We start from the raw sequence: 14,195 nt of genomic DNA, 5'->3' as shown, positions 1-14,195 counted from the left end.
AAACAAACTTTGTGTCTTCCAACAGGCATCCCTGAAGGATTAGAACATCTCCAAGAGTTCTTTATCCTTTTTTCCCATCTTTGTTTTTTTTGGGAAAAGAAAAAAACAGTCTTCAATAGTACTATATTCTAATTTTCCATCTCCTAAAATTGGTATATTGCCTATCATTATGCGTAAAAATACACCCGCTCTTCCAACTCCCGATCGACTCCCGCGGGCGTTTTTTTTTCGGCGCCGCCTCCTTCGGGCCATCGTCAGGGTTTACCTTTTCGTTTTTTTTCCGAATCCCGCCGTTTGCCGGAAACGAAATTTTGGTCGAAATTTCGCCGAAATTAGCTAATTCCGAACAGAAAGTGAATTCAAATTCAAAAAACGAAATTTCGGTGAATTCCGACCGAAATTTCGGTGATTTCGACCGAAATTTCGGTGATTTCACCGTAAAATGATGCAAATTAACAGAAAATGATGTGTATATATGGAAAAATTGAAAATTTTGGCAAAATTTCCCCTGATTATGTGTATATTGACAGTTCATAATGCATAACATATATATAACTCCACAAAACAATGACAAATACACCATTTAACACATAACTCATGTCCAAAGTCCACACATACAACGTAATACATCCAAAGTCCATTAGAATTATTAAACATAACTCATGTCCAAAGTCCACACATAGAACGCAATACATCCAAAGTCCCTTAGAATTATTACAATCCAAAGATACAACAAGGCAAAGACATAGTCCAGAATAATCCATGTAGCATATTCTCTGCATTTAAATATTTATGTGAAATAAATTGAATAAGTAGAGGAAGCAAAACGTATAGATAAGTTCTGTTGATAGGATAAGTACCTGCATTCTTCAGTCCTCAAATCTCTCTCCCGGTGGTCCCTCATACGGCTCGTCTGTTGGTGGCAAATACACGTACGTAGGTGGGCGATATTGCAACTGTGGAGCTCCATATGGTAGGTAGCCGTGATAATCCAAATAAGGCAATGCTGCAACTGCCTGCGGAAGTGGCGGGTTCACCACCCCTGGTGGTGGCCACAGAAAGCCCCCTGCAGGGGGAGAAGTACTGTAAGAGTTGTAGTACTGACCAGTGGAGGCAGAGTTGGAGCTATCTTCATCATATGCAAGCAGTGTTCTAAAAAACATTTTTAAACGTCGTTTAATCTTGATTAAACACTGAACGGTGGCCAAGCGTTGTGTTTAATCACAGTGTCGTTTAATCACAACACACGTTTAATCATGTTCAATCTACGTTTAATCACAAAAAACTCTAAACCATAGGCAAACGTTCGCCTAGCGTCTAGCGTTTTTTAGAACCTTGTATGCAAGTGGGGCCTGTCGACCATGTCGATGTGTCGATGTTGTTTGTCGTTGTGAAGTAGGTGCTCCATGATCTGTATCTTGTGTTGCATGGGTGAAGTCCTCCTCCCCAGTGAACCTTATAGTAGGAGATATACGATAACCACCACTTTCGTTGCCATCATTGCCATCACCTTCACTGCTACTGGAATCATCATCATCATCATCATCATCATCATCATCATCATCTTCATCACCAATGTCCTCACCACCACTAGGCTCAGGTGTGGTATCGTCACTACCTAACTCCTCCTCAGTGCGTGGTTTCTTCCCTTTTCTCATTTCGGGACCAATCTTAGTCTTCCTTTTTCCCAGATGTGTGTCCCCAATTGTTTCTTCGGCCTATGTCTCCACATCTTCATCGTGACCATGAGAAGAGCCTATGTCAGTGAACATCTGGCTCGGCAATGGAGTGTCAGTGAAGTCAGAGTCTTCATCAAATGCTGGGTCTCCATTGGACCTTGATTGCTTCATCCAATCTTGAATTGCTGATGACTGCCGGTACAAAGAAAGATCCATGAAACTGCTAACTGGATCATAGTCATATGGATCGACCCCTCTAGTAGCACGTTGCAGACGCAAGCGGAGGTTGTAGTTCACAAAGACCAATTTGTCCAATTTCTGGTGGCTCAACCTATTGCGCAGTTTGGTGTGGATGTAAGCAAATGTGCTCCAGTTCCTTTCACATCCACTAGAGGCTGCACACTGCGACAACAAGCGTCGGGCGACCCTTTGCAACACTGGTGTATCTCCCCCAAATGTAGCCCACCAAGCAGCTGGTGAAGTTTTCCGGTCAATGGCCATTCGCCTAGCAATGTCACTAGAGAACTCACCTTGCTTCGTCCTGAATATTTCAAATTCTTGCAATGCAATTGCTGCTGAATTAGTATCCAACATTTTCTCCAGGCCATTGCGCATTACTGCCATGACTTTCTGTGATGTGCCCAAACTGTACTGCACATAAGGGTTAAGAGCACAAGCAGTGGCCATATATGTGCCTGACATCACTGTGGTCATCCTTGCATCTATCACAGCCATGATCTTTTCAAACCGGGGGTAGTCACTGCTGAACTTGCTGGCATATGTCTGCCTCATGTTTTGATACTCCATTGTCACCTCACTCAAATTAGGTGTCTTGTCTGTGTCAGCAAATCTCAAAAACATGTACAGAGGCTCAACATCATTGATCACATACTCCATATTCGCCCACCATTCAAGACTTGTGATGCATTCGTAAATGTACCTTCCAGTTTCACTTTTGAAGTGGCGGGACCGTCGGAACTCAGGTGACACTAACCATGTCATGAACTGGTCCTTCTTCTTATACATGCTTTCAAGGAACATGTAGTTGGTCCCAAATCTTGTTACATTCCACTTGACCAACTCTCCACCGATGGCTTCTCTCATCATGCTGTGTAAACTGTTGGAGTTGTAGAGCCAGCTGCAAATTCGTTGCGCGCTTCGAATACAAGCATCATGCTCCGGCCACTTCCCTATGTCCTTCAGCATAAGGTTGATGGTATGGGCAAGGCAAGGCTGCCATGCAATGGTAGGGAACTCGTGACAGAGAATTTTGCAGGCTTTTTTGTAGTTCGAACCATTATCCGTGACAAGCTGAACCACATTGTGAGGCTCCACTTTCATGACCACTGCTCGTATCTCCTGCACAACATTGCCAATGTGATATGCGTATGGTACTATATTTTATGCCAAGGTGAGAACAATGCATCGATACATGGACTTACCTTCAACAAGTATTGATGGTCCTGTATTTTGTCGGACGCATTGATGGACTTCAAGAAATACATGGTGCCACCGCTATACACCAAGAAATTAATGACCGAATTACGCATAGGCCCCGTCCACGAATCACACATGATCGTGACTCCACATTCATCCCACTCGTTCTTCCACTTCTCTATCTCTTTCTCTATCTCCTTCACATTCTCATCCAAATATTTTCCATCTATCTCCCTCCCTGATGGTATTTTGATTCCAACACCTGCGGTCATAGAAGAGAAAGCATTAAGATCACAATGAAGGATATGTAATGTAGCTCAAAATATACATTGTTACCTTGTTTCTGGGTCTCCACGATCGCAGCTTTAAAGTATGGGTCATCGACTTTCTGGCCGGGAATACCGACAGCATGGCACGCCTTCGCCCATGCCCTCCCTAGAAGCTCTCTTGATGTCCTCCCCTTGACAGTCCATGGGCCGGTATCAATCCTTTGCTGTCGTGGAGCACTGCTCAAACCTAGGTGGTAGTCCCTAACCCTCTCGGGGACTTGTGACTGACTCCTTCTGAACATCGAAGGCTGTGGTCCACCACTGCCTCCAACACCACCACTTATAGATCCAGAAGCAGCTCCAGATCCGCCACCCCTCTCGTATCGTGGCCCAGCTTGCTGCATAAAGTCATACTCTTGGCGGGACTGGTGTAAGGCAGCCTGTAGCTCTGCATCCTCGTCGTGCCCCTGGCCACCCTCCTCCTCTAGGTCAGTGTGCCGCCCCCTTGCTGCTTGGTCCCTCAGCACTCTTTCTCGGGCCCTTGCTTTTGCTCTAACCTTGTTCCTGTCCAACTGCTCACTAAAGATTTGCTTAACTTCGATCGGAACCGAAGGGCAGTCCTTCACATCTTTCCCCCTATGTGCCAAATGCTCTTTGAACCGTGTTGCTCCTCCCCCACCCTTCTCCTCCCTGCAATACTTGCATTTGAAACCACCCCCGACCTTTTGGCCATGCTCCCAAACTACGTCTGGCATTGTCCTACAATTACAGAAAAATAGCACGGTGTAAGTTCATGAATATCACATAGTATCTACAATTCGTGCTCGTTTTCATCATACAAACTAGCACGGTGTAAGTTCATGAATCGGCTATTAAATTCATCACTAATATTCAATACAATTCATATCCAAAATGTTTGAATGATTTTTTCTATACATTCCATGCCAAATCAACTAACAAATCCTAACATTTCCTCTAACCCTAGCTTCCCAATTTCCTCTAACTAGCATGAAGTTCATCACATATCAGCAGTAACTAACTTAGATCAACATCAACAAGCATCACCATCGCAAAATACTCTCTCATACCTTTCTTTCCCGGAGCCAGCGCCGAAATCCGGACAGAAGTAGCGTTTTTTCGCCGGTAAGACAGCGAAATCCGGTCGGGATGCAGCGGTATGCCGCCGCGCCTTCCCAGCAGCGGGATCCTCTACATTCCGGCCGAAATCCGGTGTTTTTCCGCCGAAATTTCGGTGCTACGCGCCGAAATCTACTGCTGGCGGCGGCGGAAGGGCGGAGGGACGAAGGGGAAAAGAGAGGAGAGCGAGGAAGGCACTGGAAGAGTGACGAGCTGCGTCGGGGCGGACCCAAGTGAGTTGGGTAGGTTAAAACGCTTAACGGGTTTATTATTGGTTAACGGGTCCGAAACCATTTAGTGATTTTAACCAACCAAATCAACTTATTTTTCAATTACTTCAAGTGCTAATTGCTCAGAAAAACACCTAGTTTTTTATCATATTTTTTACAAATTTTTTTGAATTTTTGAATTTTGAAACGAAATTTATCAAAATTCCACTTCCCGGTAACTACCGAAAACGAAAAAAATATCGAAATTTCACCGAAATTTTAAACCTTGGCCATCGTCCGCCGCCGCAGGTACGACCTACACCCCGCCGTCGCCATGCATTGGCCGCCATGCTGGGACCGCCCTGCACCCCGGCATGCGCCTGGCCGCCTGCTGCCCCCTGCGCCCTGCGCGTCCTCTGCTGCTGCCCCTGTACACCTTGACCCTAGCGCTGCTAGCGCCTTGCACTGCCCCAATGCCCTGCCCCTACCCTACACCCTGCGCCCTGGACCTGCAGCCCCTGGCGCCCTGCGCCATGATTGCTACACCATGCCCATGCGCCCTGGCCTGCAGGGCAGCGCCCTGGGCCCCTCGCGCCCTGCGCCATGATTCTGGTGCCCTGTTTTGTGCTGTGAATATGGTCGGCCTTCTAGCTGCTGGAATTTTTACACCTTTGATACTTTCTGAAAATTTTGTTCCCACATATACTGCAAAGAAAAAATATTGTATGAGTGATGAGAATTTTATTTTATCAATATAAACATAACTTTTATTTGTTAAAAAGGATAATGGTTGCATGTATTTTTCATTGCACTGTACATAGGTTTTGACAATGCTAATTTAATGAATTTTTTTTAGGATGGATCAAATATCCAATGATTTGTATTGGACAACCATGGTCCAGGGAAATCAAGATGTTTCTGGTTTGGAGGATCTAAATTTTTCCATACCCAATGAGACCCAGCAAATTGAGCAGACGGCTACTGAAGCACAAGAAATTGATATGGAAGGTAGTGTTGTTGCTCCACGCCCTCGCAGTTCAAGGCCAAACTCGAAGAGGTCAAAAAATTTTGACCCGAAGGAGGATTTAGTGGTGGTCTCTGCTTGGCTTAATGTGAGCAAAGATCCTGTGCATGGAGCTAATCAATCTAAAGGAACTTTTTGGAATAGGATTCATGTTTACTTTGAGGATAACAAGACCACTCCTTTTTCAAGATCAGATAGTTCCATTATGCATCGTTGGATGTTTGGCTCAAGTGAACAAGTTCTGTGCATGCTATGAAGCAATAGAGCGTAGGAATCAAAATGGTGCAACCATTCAGGACATGGTAATTGTATTTCTATTATTTTTTTCCATTTTGTTTGTATGATAAGATAATCACATTGACAAGTATTTATATTCTTTTGAGATATCTGATGCAACGGATATGTACAAGGGATTAGATCAAGATAACAAGTCGTTAACTCTAATCCACTGTTGGAACAAGTTGAAGGATGAAGACAAGTGGAAGACGAAGAGGAGGGAGCTGGTTGAGCAAGAAAAGAGGAACAAAAACAAGAAGCAGAATGTGCACGCACAGTCCACTCCGAGGCAACAGACTGGAGCACAAGCAAATGACGATGCACCTGTGCAAGCACAAGCAGAAGGTGCACTTGTTCAGGAAGATGCAGAAAAGAGGCCGCCCGGTCAGAAGAAGGCAAAAGAAGCTCTGAAGTGAGGAGGTGGTGAGGCTTGTATGGAGGCTTTGGACAAGATGTGGGCAAAGAAGGAGGCTTTTGACAGGGAGAAAGAAAAAAAAAGAGGAAAGATACCTGGCTTCACTAGAGCTAGAGAAGTATCGTCTGTCCTTAGAGGAGAAAAAGGTTGAGTCGGACCTCATGGAGAAGGAAGACAAGATTATGTCAATGGATATGACCTCATCCTCACTGACCCCAACGCAGCTGCAGTACTATCAGATTATGCAAGACAAGATTGTTGCTCGTCACCTATCCAATTAGAAATAGTTTATTGCCATTTTATTTGAAAGCAAAATTTTAGTTTGATTCGGTGAACCATTTGCTTTATCATTCTGTTTGTAAACTCTCGCTTCACTAAACCATTACAGGAGCAATACATTGATTATTGAATCAAACTATTATAAATAAAATAGCATAGCTGCATATATGACTAACATTTATTCGGAAAATGCTGCCACAGATGCTCGATGAGGTCTTCTTTTAATTGGTGATGGGTTTCGTTGTCTCTGATCCTTTTATGTGCATCAATAAATTCCTCAATGGTTCGATTGATCTCGTGAGAAGGCTCCACATTTTGTCCACCATTCTCGAAACCCCCATTGGGGTCAACGGCTCCCTCATTCTCGATGATCATATTGTGCATAATGACACAAGCTTTTCATGATGTTTCCTAGAGTCTCCGTGTCCCACACACGACTCGGCCCTCGAACAATGGCAAACCTTGACTGAAGAACTCCAAAAGATCTTTCTATATCTTTTCTTGTAGCTTCCTGTGCTTTTGCAAAATATTTTTTTCTTGTTTCCCATTGGCTGAGAGATGGATTTAACAAAAGTGGCCCATGATGGGTATATACCATCAGCTAAATAATACCCCATTGTGTAATCATGGCCATTAATGCTATAGTTCACCTCAGGAGTTGAACCCTTGAAAGCATCTAGGCCCCTAATTCGAGTTTTGGTAATTAATGACAACGGTTTGTGGATTAATGATTTCATTTGAGATAATGAGTATAGGTTGATCCACGAATGAAAGAGATTTGGTTGTGAACGTATGGAGTTTTGGAGATGATGAGCAAAGCTCGGGCTCAAGGCAAAGGTATAAAATAGGGCTTTTGTATTTTACCGGTCACAAGGCGTTTAGTGGATGAAAAGTGACCGGATTTATTGGATAGATAGCCGTACTATCAAGAGGGGTTGTGTACTCGTGCTTGACGGGTCTTTAGTGCTATTTTGCTCAAAATGTCTAGTTGCATGCATGAGGGCTAACGGCGTTTTGAAAAGATTTGAAAAAGACTAAGTTTGAGAGCTAACTGAGTAACGGCGAACAGTCCGCACCCGAGGGGCGGACAGTCCGCACCCGTTTCAGAGAGCTTGCATAGGCTCTGGTGGGCTGGCAGACAGTCCGGCCCAGGTCGGCGGACGGTCCGCCACTATATTTCAAAATTGTACCAGAGAGGGTGTCTCTCTGGTGGGCTTCAAAGTTGAATGGCGGACTGTCCACCCATGGGGCGCGGATGGTCCGCCGGCTAATCTCAGATTTGTACCAGAGTGGTCGTTTCTCTGGTTTGGGCTGAAAAGTGAACTGCGGACGGTCCGCCCTTGGGGCGCGGACGGTCCGCAGGCTAATTCGAATTTGCACCAGAGAGCATGTTTGTCTCTGGTGAGTTAGATCTCTTAACTGTGGACGGTCCGCCCCTGGGGCGCGGACGGTCCGCCTGGGTTTAACGGCTAGTTCTGACACGCATTAAATGCACTCTGACTCACTGGTTTATAACGGCGAACGGTCCGGTTTTTGAAACACGGACGGTCCGCGACTTCGCAAAAAAGAGTGTAACGGCTAGTTTTTGAAGGGATGTCTATATATACCCAATGCCCGGCCATTGGGTCTCTCTCTTGGCCATTTGGACTGCATACTTGACATCATAGAGCTAAGGCATCCCTCTCTCTCACACACTTGCTTAGAGATTGCATTCTTGAGAGTGCGAGGGCATCCTAGTGCATTGCATCAAGAGTTTGAGCTTTGTGGCACTAGGAAAACTTAAAGCAAGCGTCATCGACTTGTTACTCTTGGGAGTTGCCGCTCCCTAGACGGCTTGGAGAAGAGGATTTCGTGGAGCTCCTCCAAGGAGATTGTTGAGGAGCCCCGATTTCGATTGTGAGAGGTCTTGTGCTCACCTCACCGGAGTGGTGAAGAGAAACTCTAGTGGAATCGAGGTGTAGAGCGGTTCCTTGATTCAAGCCGGCTCAAGATCAAGAGGCTCTTGATAGAGGAGCGGTTGATTCTTGGAATCCACCTCAACGTGGATTAGGGGTGACCGGCAAGTCATCGACACCACGGGATAAATTCTTGTGTCAAGCTTGGTTACTTCTCTTGCTCACTTTAATTCTTGTTTTTACTTTGAGCAATTTACTTTACTAGAGCTTGTTTTGTATCTTGTCACCCTAGGTTGCAAACCCATCTAGAGATAGCAAATAGCATGACATAGGGCTTTCCTTTGTTACTAATTAAATTTCTCAAGTGTTGTTGGCTTTAGATTTTAAACCGCCTATTCACCCCCCCTCTAGTCAGTGTTCTTGATCCTACAAGTGGTACCAGAGCTAAGTACTCCATTAATTAAGGATTTAACCATCTTGGAGTAGAACAATGACTAGTGATAATGGGATTCATGTTGGGAAGCCACCGTTCTTTGATGGGAACAATTATGATTATTGGAAGACTAGGATGTCGGCTCATCTCAAAGCAATGAGTAGAAAGCTATGGAGAGTAGTAAGTGATGGATATGTCATTTTGGACTCAACAAAAATGTCACCCCTAGATGAGGAAAATGAGATACTCAATGATCAAGGGGTTAATGTGCTCTTTAGTGCTCTTGATGTGACTAAATTTAATAGAGTCAAGAGCCTCACAAATGCAAATGACATATGGAAGAAGCTCATGGAAATTCATGAGGGCACATCAAGTGTAAAGGAGGCCAAGTTATATTTGCTTAAGGGTAATTTTAGTGAATTTACCATGAAGAAGGATGAGAGTATAGCCGAGATGTTCAACCGGCTAAATGACATTGTGAATGACCTCAAGGGACTTGGATTTAAGGTACCGGATGGGGATTTCAACCACAAGTTTCTTAGATGTCTTCCGGAAAGATATGACACAATTGTGACCTTACTTGTAAGGTCAAATTTGAAGACCGCAACTCCCACACAAATATTGGGAGAAATTCTCACCCATGACATGTTCAAGAAATCTCAAGATGAAGCTCATGGTGGAGAAATTGATGTGAAAAAGAAAAGTGTAGGATTCAAAGCTCAAGATAGCAAAAATGAAGAAGAAAGTGGGTACCAAGAAGAAGAATCGGATGAGGAGATGGCTCTCTTTGTCAAGAGATTCAATAGAATGATGAGCAAGAAGAACTTTGGCGAGAGAGGTCAATCATCAAGAAAAAATCCTTTTGTGGACAAGACTTGCTTCCAATGTGGTGAAGTAGGTCATATCATTGTCAATTGTCCAAACAAGAAAAAGGACAAGAAAAATGATGAAAAGAAGAAGAAAAAGTTCATCAAGAAGAAGAAGAATGACCAAGCTTACTTTGTTGAATGAGATTCCGATGCAAACTCCGATGATGATGATGACAAGCCATCCAAGGGAGTTGCCGGGATCGCCATCAAGGAGGCTCCATCACTCTTCTCTACACCACATTGTCTTATGGCAAAGGGTGGTGCAAAGGTACAACAAGATGGTGAACTTGATGAACTTTCATATGATGATCTTGTTGAAATGCTTAATGATGCCGATGAATTCATGACAAAAGAAAAGGCTAAGTTAAAGGACTTGAAGTTGAAGTTTACTTCTCTTCAAGATTCCTATGAGGAACTAAAGACTTCTCATGAGAATCTCAAAGAAACTCATGAGAAGGTTGAGGAAGCTCACAATACCTTGGTTAATTATGAAAGAAAAGCAACAATGAGCATTGGTGTTAGTTGTGATTTAATTGATGATAAATCTTGTGGCTCTAACTCTACTAGTTCTTTTTGCACCAAAATTGATAAACCATCTTGCAATGAATCTCTCATTATGGAAAATGATTTGTTAAAGAAAGAGATTACTTGCTTGACTAATGATTTGAGAAAGTGCTATGATAGTAGAGCCAAGTTTAATCATTATTGGCAAGCCAAAAGTTCACCTTGAACAAGCAAGGGTTTGGATACATTCCTAAGAAAAGGAAGAAGGCTTTTGTGCAAACCAAAACTACTTTTGTGAAGAGTAGTGGTAAGCCATATTGTGAAAAATACAAGAAGGTTGGTCATGTTGAGAAGAATTGCACCAATAAAAAAGTCATATCCTTTGATTCAAGTTACATTCTTATGAAAAATTCAAATGGCAATGTTAGTGCAAAATTTGTTGGGATACCTATAGATGGTGCTAAAAAGAATGCCATTTGGGTGCCAAAAGTCTTGGTCACTAACGTGGTCACTAACGTTCAAGGACCCAAGAAAGTTTGGGTACCTAAAAGAGTTACTTCCTCTTTGTAGGTGAATTACAAGTCCGGAGGAAGACATTGGGTGCTTGATAGTGGATGCACTCAACACATGACCGGAGATCCAATGATGTTTTCCTCTCTAGATGAGAATGTGGGTGGCTATAGTGACATCATCTTTGGTGACAATAGCCGGGGCAAAGTCAAAGGAGTTGGTACAATTCCTATCTCAAGTGATCATTCTCTTTCAAAAGTATTGTTGGTTGATTCTCTCAAGTTTAATCTCTTAGCGGTCACTCAACTTTGTGATTTTGGATATAAGTGTAGTTTCACTAAAGATGATGTTGTAGTGACTAGTTTGGATGGAAAAGATCACATCTTTAGGGGATTTAGACATGAGGATGTATATCTTGTGGATTTTGCTACTAAAGAGGTAAATTTGTCCACTTGCTTATTCACTCAATCATCCTTGGGTTGGTTATGGCATAGAAGGCTTGGTCATGTTGGCATAAAGCAACTCAATCGACTTTTGAAGCATGACTTAGTAGTTGGGTTGAAGAATGTGAAGTTTGAAAAAGATAAGTTATGTAGTGCATGTCAAGCCGGAAAGCAAGTTGCAAATACTCATCCCACTAAGAGTGTCATGTCAACCGAGAGACCATTGGAATTATTGCATATGGATTTATTTGGTCCTACAATATATAGAAGTATTGGTGGAAATTGCTATTGTCTTGTGGTAGTGGATGATTACTCAAGATATACATGGGTTTTCTTTCTTCATGACAAGGCCGATACATATGACACATTCAAGAAATTCTTTACAAGGGCCGAAAATAAATTTGAGCTCAAGGTGAAGAAAGTGAGGAGTGACAATAGAAGTGAGTTTAGAAACACAGGAGTTGAGGAATGGTGTGATGAGAAAGGAATCAAGCATGAATTCTCAACCAAGTACACTTCGGAACAAAATGGTCTTGTTGAGAGGAAAAATAGAACCTTGATTGATATGGCAAGATCAATGCTCTCCGAATACAATGTTTCGGATAGTTTTTGGGCCGAAGCAATCAACACGGCTTGTCATGCCTCTAATAGATTGTATTGCCATAGATTTCATAACAAGACTCCATATGAGTTGCTCATTGGAAGAAAGCCAAATATCTCATATTTTAGAGTGTTTGGTTGCAAATGCTATATTCTCAAGAAGGGAACTCGGTTATCAAAGTTTCAAAGCAAATGTGATGAGGGTTTTCTTCTTGAATACTCATCTTGTAGCAAGGCTTATCGGGTCTACAACAAAACACATGGCATTGTTGAAGAAGCTTATGATGTTAAATTTGATGAAACAAATGGTTCTCATAATGAACAAGAAAATCTTGATGATGTGAGAAGTGATGGGTTGAGAAATACAATGAAGAATATGTCAATTGGTGATGTTAGACCAAGAGAAGAAGATGAAGATGAAGATGAAGATGGTCCTTCTATCTCTATTTGAGTTAATCCTTCAACTTCTATCTCAAATGATCAAGCACAACAAATTGTACAAGATTCAAGTAAAGATGATTCTCAAGTACAAGATCAAGTTGGTTCATCTAGTGCACCTTCTTCATCAACTGAAGAACCCATTGTTCCTCAAAGAATTCATCATATTCTTGCAAAGGATCACCCGGTGGATCAAATCATGGGTGACATTAGTAAGTGTGTCCAAACTCGATCTTGTATTACTTCATTTTGTGAATATTATTCTTTTGTATCTTTTCTTGAACCTAACCGTGTAGATGAAGCATTGAGAGATCCGGATTGGGTGAATGCTATGCATGAAGAATTAAATAATTTCACCCGGAATCAAGTTTGGGATCTAGTTGAGAGTCCCAAGAATTTTAATGTTATTGGCACTAAATGGGTCTTTAGAAACAAGCAAAATGAAGATGGAATGATTGTGAGAAACAAGGTAAGATTGGTAGCTCAAGGCTTCACTCAAGTCGAAGGTTTGGATTTCGGTGAAACTTTCGCTCCCGTTGCTAGATTAGAAGCTATTAGAATTTTATTAGCTTATGCTTGCTCTCACAACATAAAACTTTTTCAAATGGATGTGAAAAGTGCTTTCTTGAATGGCAAGATTAGTAAACTTGTTTTTGTTGAGCAACCTCCCGGTTTTGAAGATCCCAAGAAGCCAAATCATGTATACAAGCTCTCTAAAGCTCATTATGGTCTTAAGCAAGCTCCACGAGCTTGGTATGAAAGATTGAGGGACTTTCTTATCTCTAAGGGCTTCAAAATTGGTAAGGTTGATACTACTTTGTTCACTAAAAAAGTTGGTAAAGATTTGTTTGTTTATCAAATTTATGTTGATGATAATATCTTTGATTCAACTAACCCAAGTTTTTGTGAGGAATTTGGTGAAATGATGTCTAGGGAATTTGAGATGTCCATGATTGGTGAATTGAGTTTCTTTCTTGAACTTCAAATCAAGCAACTCAAGGAAGGCACCTTTGTGTGTCAATCAAAGTATGTGAAGGATATCTTGAAGAAATTTGGTATGGAAGATGCAAAACCAATCAAGACTCCTATGGCCACCAATGGCATCTCGACCTAGATGAGGGAGGTAACCCGGTTGACCAAAAGCTTTATCATTCTATGATTGGTAGTTTGCTTTATTTGACCGCATCTAGGCCCGACATCATATTTAGTGTTTGCATGTGTGCACGATTTCAAGCCGCACCTAGAGAATGTCATTTGACCGCCGTCAAAAGGATCTTGAGATACTTGAAATATACTCCTAATATTGGTTTATGGTATCCCAAAGGTGCTCATTTTGATTTGGTTGGTTTTTCGGATTCGGATTATGCGGGGTGCAAGGTTGATAGGAAGAGCACTTCCGGTGGTTGCCAATTTCTTGGAAGATCTCTTGTTTCTTGGTCTTCAAAGAAGCAAAATTCCGTGGCTCTTTCAACCGCCGAAGCGGAATATATTTCGGCCGGAAGTTGTTGTGCACAATTGTTATGGATGAAGCAAACTCTTCTTAACTATTGTATGAAATTTAATAAAATTCTTTTGTTGTGTGATAATGAAAGTGCCGTGAAGATTGCTACTAATCCGGTTCAACATTCAAGAACCAAGCATATTGATATTCGCAATCATTTTCTTAGAGATCATGTGAACAAGGGTGATATCAAGATTGATGGTATTGGCACGGATGATCAATTAACCGATATATTTACCAAGCCATTGGATGAATCTCGGTTTTGCAAGTTAAGAAA

The 14,195-nt window shown here is 42.3% G+C and overlaps 1 protein-coding gene across 1 annotated transcript; it reads right to left on the bottom strand.

Moving 5' to 3' along the window:
- Positions 1–1,559: 1,559 nt before the first annotated feature.
- Positions 1,560–4,140, bottom strand: LOC120669229. The gene is made up of 3 exons (XM_039949013.1): positions 3,453–4,140; positions 3,122–3,378; positions 1,560–3,038 (listed from the first exon to the last, which is right to left on the bottom strand). The coding sequence occupies exons 1-3, from the start codon at positions 4,138–4,140 to the stop codon at positions 1,719–1,721; spliced, it is 2,265 nt and encodes a 754-aa protein (XP_039804947.1). The 3' UTR covers positions 1,560–1,718.
- Positions 4,141–14,195: the final 10,055 nt, after the last annotated feature.

Source organism: Panicum virgatum, chromosome 4N (assembly GCF_016808335.1).
Source record: "Panicum virgatum strain AP13 chromosome 4N, P.virgatum_v5, whole genome shotgun sequence".
Lineage (NCBI taxonomy): Eukaryota > Viridiplantae > Streptophyta > Magnoliopsida > Poales > Poaceae > Panicum > Panicum virgatum.
This window is presented reverse-complemented; position numbering and strand designations above follow the sequence as displayed.

Excerpts from the sequence above, each read along its gene's own strand:
- LOC120669229 (XM_039949013.1), bottom strand. The coding sequence starts at position 4,140 with ATGCCAGACGTAGTTTGGGAGCATGGCCAAAAGGTCGGGGGTGGTTTC. Across the intron at positions 3,379-3,452 it reads CGTGGAGACCCAGAAACAAG|GTGTTGGAATCAAAATACCA; the intron begins GTAACAATGTAT and ends CTATGACCGCAG. Across the intron at positions 3,039-3,121 it reads ACCATCAATACTTGTTGAAG|GAGATACGAGCAGTGGTCAT; the intron begins GTAAGTCCATGT and ends AATGTTGTGCAG.